We start from the raw sequence: 12,985 nt of genomic DNA on the forward strand, positions 1-12,985 counted from the left end.
AACTATTGTATGTCAAGCCTCGCCTTCTCTTGAACAATCTGTATGTCAAGCCCAGTCTTCTCTTGAAGAATTTCTGTGACAAGCCCCGCCTTCTCTGTACCAATCACTAGGGCAAGCCCTGCCTTCTCTTGAACAATCAGTATGACAAGCCCAGACTTCTCTTTACCAATTTCTGACAAGCCACGCTTTCTCTTGAAAGATCTGTATGACAAGCTGCACCTTCTCTTGAACTATTGTATGTGAAGCCTCGCCTTCTCTTGAACAATCGGTATGACAAGCCCCACCTTTTATTGAACCATCTGTAAGTCAAGCCCCGTCTTCTCTTGAAAAATTTCTACGACAAGCCCCGCCTTCTCTGTATCAATCACTAGGGCAAGCCTTGCCTTCTCTTGAACGGTCAGTATGACAAGCCCAGACTTCTCTTTACCAATTTCTGACAATCCCCGCCTTCTCTTGAACGATATGTATTAAGAGCCCCGCCTACTCTTGAACGATCTGTATGTCAAGCCCTGTCTTCTCTTGAGCAATCAGTATAACAAGCCCCGTCTTCTCTTTAATAATCAGTATGACAAGCCCCGTCTTCTCTTGAATAATCTGTATGGCAAGCCCGCCTTCTCTTGAACAATCTCTATGACAAGCCCCGCCTTCTCTTAAACAATCAGTATGACAAGCCCCGCCTGCTCTTGAACAATCTGTATGTCAGGCCCCATCTTCTATTGAGCAATCAGTGTGACAAGCCCCGGCTTCTCTTGAACAATCTGTATGGAAAGCCCTGCCTTCTCTTGAACAATCTCTATGACAAGCCCCGCCTTTTCTTAAACAATCTGTATGACAAGCCCTGCCTTCTCTTTTCCAATCTCCATGACAAGGCCCGCCTTCTCTTATACAATCTGTATGACAAGCCCTGTCTTCTCTTAAATGAGCAGTATGACAAGCCCCGCTTTCTCTTGAACGATCTCTATGACAAGCCCCACCTTCTCTAAAACGATTTGTACGACAAGCCCCGCCTTCTCTTGAATGATCTCTATGACAAGCTCTGCCTTCTCTTTACCAATTTCTATGACAAGCCCTGCCTTTTCTTGAACGATCAGTATGGCAAGCCCCACCTTCTCTTGAACGAACAGTATGACAAGCCCCGCCTTCTCTTAAACAATCTCTATGACAAGCCCCAGGTTCTTTTGGACATGCACAAGAAGGACATGTATGTGAGATGTACAACAAAACACACCCAAAGTAACACATTTTAGATTTGCAAAAATGTAGACAGCACCCTCTAGTGAATTTGTCATCTAAAACATGCCAGAAAACATAACAGAAGCAACATATTTTACGTTTTGCTAAATATGTAAGATGAGGCATGCATTTTGCAATAAACCTGGGCAGCGTTTTTTTTTTTTCCAAATGAAAGTTATTACTGGTGACACATTATCCCCATGTTTGTGGCCTGCTGATACAGCTAATGTAGTCTGTCTGATAAATGATCGGAGGCTCATGCTGGTTTTAGCTGTGAGCCACACATCTGCTGGCCCTGTGAAGATCAGACTCTGGCTTTAGGGATGGAAGAGTGGCATGATGGGATTTGGGAAACCTCTGGAGCAAAAAAAGCAGACTCCAGTGCAGATCGCTGACAGACAATATGCTGATTGCAGTAGCAGGGGGATTATATCAGAAGTGGCCCACTAGATCAGCTTCAATGGGGCTGTAAAGCCAAATATCTGCTATGAACAGGTTTTACAGAGCTGCAAAACACACAGGTATCAGCAATTACTGTAACTCTTTTGATTAGCAGGAATGTAAACTATGAGTTTCATTTATAATAAAACATCTATATAATAAACATCTACAAAATATATACATTTGAAGTCAGAATTATTACCCCCCCCCCTGAATTATTAGCCCCCCTGTATATTTTTTCAACAATTTCTGTTTAACGGAAAGATTTATTTTATCTTTGCCATTATGACCGTACATAATATTTTACTAGATATTTTTTTCAAGATACTAGTATTCAGCTTAAAGTGCAATTTAAATGCTTAACTAGGTTCATTAGGTTAATTAGGTAATTGTATAACAATGGTTATACAATTGAACAATGGTTTGTTCTGTAGACAATTGAAAAACTATTTTGCTTAAGGGGGCTAATAATTTTTACCTTAAAAATTTAAAACTGCTCTGATTCTAGCCGAAATAAAATAAATACTGTAAAAAATCCTTGCTCTGTTAAACATAATTTGGAAAATAGTTGCAAAATACAATTCACAGGAGGATAATTTTGACATCAACTGTATATAGTATCTATCTCAATTCAATTCATTCATTTTCTTGTCGGCTTAGTCCCTTTATTAACCTGGGGTCGCCACAGCGGAATGAACCGCCAACTTATCCAGCACATGGATGCCCTTCCAGCTGCAACCCATCACTGGGAAACATCTATACACCCTCATACACACACACTTTATGGACAATTTAGCTTATCCAATACACCTATACCACATGTCTTTGGACTGTGGGGGAAACCGGAGCACTCGGAGGAAACCCATGCAAACACGGGGAGAACATGCAAACTCCACACAGAAAATGCCACCTGGCCCTGTCGCGCAATATCCTAGTGGTTAGCGCGCCGACATATGGTGCAGTAGCACGTCAGGGCGTCCCGAGTTCGAATCCCAGCTCGAGGACATTTCCCTACCCTACCCCCCACTCTCTCTCTCACTTTGCTTCCTGTCTCAATACTGTCCTATCTAATAAGGGCAAAAAGGCCAAAAAAAAAACTGCCACCTGGCCCAGCCAAGGCTCGAACAAGCGATCTTCTTGCGTTGAGGCGATTTTGCTACCCTCAGCGCCACCATGCTGCCTCAATTCAATTTTATATTTAGACAATCTTGGTTGTCGGTGGTTTATCACACAGGACATATGCTGTACTCTACCACCTCTTACCCTAATAGATGGACATTACTGTTGTAATAACCTGCAAAACACGATTTAAAGAGTTCACACTTAGCTCATGATTTATACATAGCTTGGTTGGCATGCTGTACCGGGGGAGAGCCCTGAGCTCAAGGGATCCTCTGGTCCAGGGCTCCCTCCCTTTCGCAGGGAGAGGGGAGATTGAGCTCAGGTCGATCTCAAAACTCCCCTCACTGCTGAGGCTAATGTGAACTTTCTGAGATTAAGACATTTAAGAAAAGAGACTTAGGCTTATTTTGTCATTAATATAGAAATTAAATGGAGGGAGGAAATCGGGGAACCTGGGGGAAAACCCACGCGGACACGGGGAGAACATGCAAAATCCGCACAGAAATGCCAGATGGCCGAGCGAGGACCTGGAACCAGTGGTATTAATTCTGGATAAAGGTGGAAGAAGGGGAGGAGGGGGGTCTCTTCCAGATGAAGGTGGTTGTAGCAAGAAGATGAGGATATATATAGTGACAAGGGATCCTTTGGAGGATCGTGATTAGCTAATGTGGGCAAGCTAGGTCAATCATGAGCACGTGCTCCTCTCAAAATTAGTTTAATATTAAACTTCACTTAGTGATCAGGTGATTCTAAACCACTATACTCTGGGAATGTTTTCAGTAAGTTTCAGGAATCAGTCCAAAAAGAAAGCCAGGGATGGACAGAAAGAGAACAGTGGTGGCCAGCTTTCAGTGAATTATTCAATATTCATGTATGGCATGATGATAGTTTTTACATTTGGATAAAAAGCAAGCCTGCATCTTACTTGAAACACTTTGGATGAGGATTGTAATCGATTTAAAGACAACTGCAGTGATATATACGAGGTCATACTATACTTTATGGACACATTTCAGTCCACTGACATTCTGTTTCCCCCCACACACTGCAGGATAATGTTTTGATTGATTAGTGTCATGTGTATGCTGCAGTGTTCAGTAATGCTGAAAGGATCTGTACTGTAGTAGATCTATCTGCCGGGCCAAGATGGTTGGATTAGGGAATTTTGCTTTTTGTTTGTTTAACATATCCATGCGATTTTACTCAATAAGGCAACTCCACTTGCCTAAAATGTATACATGCTCTAAAAGGCTCCAAGATTTGTTGTTACACTGTACACAGACTGCCAATTCTGACAAGTTTTGAACTGTAACTTAATTCATGCATGCTTTGTTGTGCATAAACTCATGAACATTTACAGACATCTACAGCACACTGTAAAAAAATGGTTACTGCTTTAAATTGTTTAGTTGAACTCAATTCTAGTTATCTCTACTTACATTAGTCAAAGTGAGAAAAAAAATATTAAGTTAAACGTATTAACTTATTAAAATAGGTTAAGGTACATAAAAACATTAGTTGTCATGGCTTTGTCATATCCGTTTTTACAGTTGTACATTATTAACTCTTTCCCTGCCATTGATGAGGTAAGTTGTCAATTAAGAGAAAACGCTTCCCTGCCATTTATGAGTTTTTACAGCAATCAGTGTTTTAGTTGTATTATGGTAGGGGAAGCACTAATGTATGTCCTGAGAGAATTACATGACGTCACATGCTCTGGGGAGTTAAATTGAAGAAAGACAAAGTAAGATCGCAGGTAAAAATCATAGTAAAAATTAAAGTTCTACACGCTTCCTTTGACTTAATTTCTACTATACCATATCTGTGTGGTATATTATACTAACATACTAGTGTGTTCAGTGTGTGTGTGTGAATAAATAAATAAATAAATGTATGTATGTATGTATATATGTATGTATGTATGTATGTATGTATGTATGTATGTGTTTGTGTGTGTGTATTAGCCTATATACTACATATCTTGAAAATGCACTACTTTAAGAAAAATGCATTTTTCTCAGTTTTTTGTCAAATAATATTTATGTTTCAGTTTTCATGAAACCTACGTGCATTTACATAGGTATAAAACAATGCCTTTTTTGTTTGAAAGCAAAATCTGACAAAGTCTTACAACTTGTCTTGCAAGTTTTTGGAACAACAAATAATAACTTGACTTCTAGTCGATCATTTGGTATCAGAAGTGGCTTATATGAAAGGCAAAGGGAATTTAACTTATTAATAAAGTCATCTGGAATGGCAAGAAAGTGTTGTTGCAGGACTCCCAGTCTTCATCAAGATTCTTTGGATTCATCTTCAATGCCTCCTCCATTTTACTACAGACATGCTCAATAATGTTTATGTCTGGTGACTGGACTGGCCAATCCTGGAGCACTTTGACCTTCTTTAATTTCAGGAACTCTGATGTGGAGGCTGAAGTATGAGGAGCGCTATCCTGCTGAAGAATTTGCCCTCTCCTGTGGTTTGTAATGTAATGGGCAGCACAAATGTCTTGATACCTCAGGCTGTTGATGTTGCCATCCACTCTGCAGATCTCTTGCACATCCCCATACTGAATGTAAACCCAAACCATGATTTGTCCTTCACCAAACAGACTTATTTCTGTGAGAATCTTAGGTCCATGCATGTAGCTCTTCTGCAGTATGTGATAACTGGGATGCAGTTCAACAGATGATTAATCAGAAAAAAAATCCACCTTCTGCCAATTTTCCAAATGATCAACTAGAAGTCAAGTTACTGTTTGTTGCTCTTACAACTGGAATTGATGACAAGACTTTTGTCAGGTACTGTATAATATGGTCATATATTCTTAGCCAAAAATAGTCTGAGAGCTTTTAAATGAAATTAAATGAAATTTTACCATTTCAGAATGGTTTATGAAGAGATTTTTTTCAGTAATTCAAATCACATGGTGCATTCATGCAATCAAAAAACAGTGACATGTTTTAGGATTGTATAGAATGAAACTTTGACATAAGAATACCCAAGATTAACAGTAAACCCTTGGGGGAAAAATAAATCTGGTGTGAAATCCAAGATTTCTATTATAGCAGGGGTTTACTGTAACCTATAGGGTGAACAAAATCTAGCATGAAAAGCATTATAATTCAACACAGCTATTTAGCATCTCCATGAGTATGTTTCTGTGCATGTAGATAAACACAATTATTAGTAAATTAGAGTCATTGTGTGGCGTCTGCTTAATGAGAAAGGCTCTGACTGTGAACGAGTGAAGGATGACAAACTCACTCTCTCATCCGCTGGATTCTGCCCTCAGCCATGGACATATTGATGCTACCAACTCCCAGAAAACCCAGCTGAGGCTTCTCGTCCTCTGTTTCAGCTCCTGGAATGCACAAAACAAATATGCAACATCAATTAAAAGTTGGGACTCATTTCACTTGATTGAATTCGTTTCTCTGTACTTTTAATAATCTTTTCATATCAGGCTCATGCTAATTGATATAAGGCTTTGTGGACGAATATAAATTGCTCATACGCATTATACTGTATACTAGGGATGTGCATTGCAACTCATTTCAATATATTTAAATGAAAATCTTGTCAACAGCTATTCAAATCTGCTAGTCTAGTCTCCAGAGAGTCAAACAAACTAAATGTACTTTATAAACAAGCCATTTCAAATAGTCTTACATAGGTAACACGCACAACACTAAAAAAATATGCATATAGTATGTGCTTGACTTGATTTATACTACATTTATTGCACATTAAACTTTTCTATAGAGTTATTCAACATCAATAAATATTAACATTCATATAAGTACACAATATTATTAGCACAAGTGTTATAACATAAGATGAATTAACAATGTAAAGGTGTTGCTTGGTAAATACTGCTTGCTTTTCTGTGTTGAACATGCTATTTGTAAGTGAAAAGTGATAAGAAAAACTTGGCAACTATCCATTTAAGGCTATTATATTTGTTTGGATATGGATATAGTTACTATTGTTTGTCAAATAGCTCTCATTGAAATCGTTTTACATTTAAATCAGTATAAAATGTACAGAATTTTCTCTCATAACTGGTAGTTTACACAATTTAAAATTGTAAAACTCAAGAAAGAAACAGAGAAAATAAACACATGCAAAGTAATATGAAATAAAAAAATAATAAAATAAAATAAAATAAAATAAAGTTAAATTAAATTGAAATATACTGAAATAAATTGAATTAAATAAAATCAATAAAATAAATTCAAATTAAAAATATAAAAATATATATATATTTTATAAAATTAAATGAAATTTTAAATATATAAAAAGTAAAATATAAAAATTTTATTAAATCAAACTAAAAAATAAAGATATAAAAATAAAAAATAAAAATATAAAAATTAAATTACATTAAATTCAATTAAAAATATAAATATGAAAATATAAAAATAAAATAAAAACATTTTAAAAATCATTTCAGTATATACACTTTTCAAAATAGCATTTTTTGTTTAATAAGTATTTATTTATAATGTAAAATTACCACAACTTAAATTCAAATTTAGCCTTTGTAAAATCATAAAATATGAAAAACAAATTAATGACTATACTCAAAAATGCTACATTATTTAAGCACAACATTGGGTCAAATATGGACAAAAGCGGTTAAAAACTGTTGGGTTCAAATTTTATTTATTAATTTAAATTTAAATTGGAACAAAAATAATAAAGTTGGGTTACATCTACATTTAATCCAATGTTGGGTTAAAACAATTCATTATATAGACCACTTCAATGTGGTCATGTCATGTAGCCCATGAACATTTCCTGCTTGTTATCAAACTATTTCATAACTGTAACAAGAGGAAATTCAATCATAACTTAATGTTAAAATAGCGATCATAACATTTTCAGTATGTGGTTCTTTTTGGAAGCTATAAAAATTAAAAGTGTAAAACAGAAATATGTTGGGACCATTGGTTTTGCTTACATCCCTCAAAATGGTCTATAGAGAGTCATTTAGTCAAGTGTCATTTAGTATCATTTAGTCAATTAGTCTCAATTATACAGACAGTATAAAATAAAAATCAAGATTTATTTCAATTTAATGCTGTTATTTTGATCTGTCAATCAAAGAATGCTCAAAAAAATTTATTATGTTTTGAATGTAGTGTTGATTATAGTAAAAAATCTACTTAAATCAAAATTCAATATCAGAACTGCTGCTATTTTTCTAATAATTGAAGGATCTGCATCTGAATGCTTCTGTATTGATTCAGTTAATCACAAATACATATTACAGATATACACTATAATGCAGGAGAAAATCATAAACAATAAACACAGTTGATCTAATCCAGCGCAATAAACGTGTTTACCAGCTCATATTCAACTTTATTGTTCATGTTTATGAGCAAATCTCTAATAAAAAGGTGGTTTTTATGACAGTATATTTTAGAGTTTACGATATACATGACATTCTAGAGATTCTAAGATAATACAGGATAACAGGACATTTTACACATTACATAACAGATCAGATAAAGTTCTAGCTACACATTTTCTGTAGGCCAGTGCTGAATGTAGTCATAGATGTGAAAAAAGCAGAATTTCTGAGTTGACAGCCACAGTGACATGAGCGTTATGGTTCACTAAGCCAAACCAGTTTGTTTGTGTGTGTGTGTGTGTGTTTGTGTGTTTGAAAAGTCAGCAGGTGACAAGGACATGTGCACATAGAAATCATGTTAGAGCAGCAGTCCATTCATTGTGCTGTACAGGTCGAGTGTGTTTGTGTGTCATTGGTGTCTTTTAGCAGCATAACTATAATCATTATGATAAATAGAACTTCATCAGGGATCTTCACAAAGATTTTTAAGAAGAGTAATAAAAAACCCTGTTGTTGTGGCGCTTGCGTGTGTCTTTAAAAATGCCAAGTGTTAATAAAATAAACTATTAATAATAATCTTTTTTTTTTTTTCAAATGTTAAAACAAAATCTTAACATTTGATATCTTGAACCACATCAATCTCAATATTCTGACTGAATTTAGAGATTGATGTGGTCCAAGATGTCAAATTTTGGAAGGTACAGTGCATCTGAAAAGTATTCATAGCGCTTCACTTTTTTCAGCCTTATTCCAAAATGGATTAAATTCATTTATTTCTTCAAAATTCCACACACAATACCCCATAATGACAATGTGAGAAAAAACTTTTTGGAAATTGTTGCAAATTTATTAAAAATAAATAAGCTGAAAAAGCACTTGTACAGAAGTATTCACAGCCTTTGCCATGAAGCACTAAATTGAGCTCAGGTACATTCTGTTTCCACTGATCATTCTTGAGATGTTTCAGCAGCTTAATTGGAGTTCACCTGTGGTAAATTCAGTTGATTGGGCATGATTTGAAAAGGCAGACACCTGTCTATATAAGGCCCCAGGGTTGACAGTGCATGTCAAAGCACAAACCAAGCATGAAGACAAAAGGAACTGTCTGTAGACCACCAAGACAGGATTGTCTCAATGCACAAGGCCGAGGAAGGTTACAGAAAAATTTCTGCTGCTCTGAAAGTTCCAATGAGCACAATGGCCTCCATCATCCAAAAGTGGAAGATGTTTGAAACCACCAGGATTCTTCCTGGAGCTGGCCAGCCATCTAAGCTGAGTGATCGGAGAGAAGGGCCTTAGTCAGGGAGGTGATCAATAACCCGATGGTCACTGTCTGATCTCCAGCATTCTTCTATGGAGAGAGGAGAACCTTACAGAAGGACAACCATCTGTGCAACAATCCACCAATCAGGCCTGTATGGTAGAGTGGCCAGACAGAAGCCACTCCTTAGTAAAGGGCACATAGCAGCCTGTCTGGAATTGGCCAAAAGACATCTAAAACAAAATTCTCTGTTCTGAAGAGACTAAACTTGAACTCTTTGGAGTGAATGCCAGGTGTTACATTTGAAAACCAGGCACCGCTCATCACCATGCTAATACCATCCCTACAGTGAAGCATGGTGGTGGCAGCATCCAGATGTAGGGATGTTTTTCAGCAGCAGAAACTGGAAGACTAGTCAGGATAGAGGGAAAGATGAATGCAGCAATGTACAGAGACATCCTGAGTGAAAACCTGCTTCAGAGTGCTCTTGACCTCAGACTGGGGCGACGGTTCATCTTACAACAGGACAATGACCCAAAGCACACCACCAAAATATCAATGGAGTGGCTTCCCAACAACCCGGTGAATGTCCTTGAGTGGTCCAGCCAGAGCCCAGACCTAAATCCTATTGAACATCTCTGGCGAGATCTGAAAATGGCTGTACACCATCGCTTCTCATGCAACCTGATAGAGCTTGAGAGGTACTGCAAAGAGGAATGGGCAAAAATTCCCCAAGACAGGAGTGCCAAGCTTGTGGCATCATATTCAAAAAGACTTGAGGCTGTAATTGCTGCCAAAGGTGCATCAACAAAGTATTGAGCAAAGGCTGTGAATACTAATGTACATGTGATTTTTCAGCTTTTTTATTTTTAATAAATTTGCAACAATTTCAACAAATCTTTTTCACATTGTCATTATGGGGTATTGTGTGTAGAATTTTGAGAAAATAAATTAATTTAATGCATTTTAGAATAAGGCTGTAACATAAAAGATGTGGAAAAAGTTAAGCACTATGAATACTTTGCGGAGGCACTGTATGTTAAACCTGTAGGTACAGTAAAGTTAAAGTTTTAAAAACATTATTTTTTTAGATTTCAGTTTTATTTTATCACTTAACTTTGAAAAATAAAGGGTAACACTTTATAATAACTACACACTAGGAATCATCTATTAAGCATTAGCATCTAGTGAATTCATTATTCGTTAAGCATTAGCTCTACATTAATAAACGTTAGTAAGAAGTTCATAACTGCAGCTACAAATGCTCTATTCTTGACTTATAACCCCATTTATAATGTGCCTAATAATTGTACTTTCTGAATTTGTGACTGGTTGATTTTTCCTAACTAAATGAAGTATTGCATTATTTACAAACTATTTGTATTTAAGAGTAGTTTGAGGTTTTTAAGATCATTCAGAATGAGTTAGTAAATGATTAATAAACTATTGAAATTTACGTTTATAATTCTTATTATTCAGGCATATAGTAATGGTTACTATGTATGTTAATAAAGGCTTCATTAACTCAACTTCATGCAGTTTTGTGACCTTATCTAAAGTGAGGACTATTCATGTTTTATAAATCTCTTATAAATGACAATTAAAGGCCCTGTATCAAATAAACAATAATCTTTGCATTCTTATCTAAAAAGTAAAATTACTGTAAAGTTTAAAGATGGTTTGAATAACAGGAGTGTCAAAGTATAACATCAAATTGGATAAAACAACAGCAATATAATAATTTAATAATAGGATGCAATGTTTAAACTGTACAGTCATTTTATTTTATTTTGTTTTTAATTTAATTAATTTTTTATTTGATGCAGTTTCATTTCTGTATCTTCAAACGAATAGAAATGAATAAAGTCATTTATTATCTATTTTTCCTGTTTAGAATTTAACTGACCCTTTAATTGTCATTTATAAGGGATTTATAAAGCATAAATAGTCTTCACTTTAGGTCACAAAACTTTAGTTGAGTTAATAAAACATTTATTAACATACAAATTAACTATTAGTATATGCCTGAAAACTACGATATATAAATGTTAATTTTAATAGTTTATTAATCATTTACTAACTCATTCTGAATAATCCTAAAAAACAACCTACTATGCTTAAATAACTGGTTGGTAAATAATGCAATACTTAATTTAGTAATGAAAAATAAATCATTAAAGTATAAAAGTACAGTTATTAAGCACATTATATAGGTGCTTATAAGTCAAGAATACAGCATTTGTAAATGCAGTTATAAACTGCTTACTAACGTTTATTAATGTAGAGTTAATGCTTAACAAATAATAAATTCACTATTTGCTAATGCTTAATAAATGGTTTATAGTGTGTAGTTATTATAAAGTGTTAAAAAAAAAAAAAAAAATATATATATATATATATATATATATATATATATATATATATATATATATATATATATATATATATATATATATATATATATATATATATATATATATATAAAAAATAAATAAAATAATCCAACCTTTGATATCTACATCAATTTGACTACATCTACAACATATGACTACACCAATCTCTGAATTATGACTGTTAATGTAATTTGCAGATAGTCCTTAAAAAAATCATAGGCAATATTAAGAAAATATCAAACCTAGAAAAAAAAAATTGACCAAATGTAGGTGCGTTTAGGCATTGTAGTTTCTTTAATGTTACTGTTTTTAAAGGTTCCTGAGCTCCATTGGCTGAGTCAGAAGTGTGCCTTAATATTTTTTGCTGGTAACAGGCAGTAATTTTCAGCCAAAATTCACTGGTCATTAAAAGTAATGATCCATCTTTGGAATAGCCTTTTGGTTTACTCAAAATCAGAACTATTGTTGCTCACTTTTAACGAAAAAAAAAAAAAAAACTTGATTTTTCTGGTTTATTTTTTCAATCCATTCTTATTCTTTTGGCTGAGCAAACCTGACACTTGTGTTGACACGGTGGCTGGTGAAAGAAAGAAATGAGATCAGCTTAGAAAGTGTTTTTTCTCTTACTGAACCAGAAAGACCAACCCTGAACTCACATCACCCATAATGCATTGCCCTGACACCACTATCATTTATCTTACTTTAGAGATAAGCTGAGCTCAGAAGTGAAGAGTAACCTTTTTATTATGGGCATACACAAGGATTACTAATGGATTCTTTTTGTATATTTGGCTTGATAGAGGGACTTTTTTGTGTTTGACCACTTTTGTGAATAATAAGTTTTGTCATAATCAAATGAGAAATGAATTAATCTGTATGCATGAACATAGTCAGAAATAAATGCTAACTCGAGATGATAAATACCAATGCTCACTCGCAGTGGCCCCAAAATCATTTGTACAATTAAGCCATATGAATGCACTTTACTTGATAACAATGCTGAGTGAGATAAACACAAGCACACTTTTCAAAGCAAACATGTTTGTAAGGTTTCAGACAACACAAAAACAAATGAAAGGGCGTAAATAATTAATTAATTAACTAAAGTAAATGAAATGAAATTTGAAATAAAACATTTTGAATGTGGCATATTTGTGTTCTGTGACTAAATAG

General features: G+C 34.8%; 1 protein-coding gene across 1 annotated transcript in view; it reads right to left on the reverse strand.

Moving 5' to 3' along the window:
* nek11 (NIMA-related kinase 11) overlaps positions 1 to 12,985 on the reverse strand; it is a 108,529-nt gene that overhangs the window by 26,731 nt on the left and 68,813 nt on the right. Inside the window, 1 exon segment of the mRNA XM_056475096.1 lies at positions 6,064 to 6,160. Coding sequence (XP_056331071.1) covers positions 6,064 to 6,160 — 97 coding nt within the window.

This window comes from Danio aesculapii, chromosome 16 (genome assembly GCF_903798145.1).
Source record: "Danio aesculapii chromosome 16, fDanAes4.1, whole genome shotgun sequence".
NCBI classification, from domain to species: Eukaryota; Metazoa; Chordata; class Actinopteri; order Cypriniformes; family Danionidae; genus Danio; species Danio aesculapii.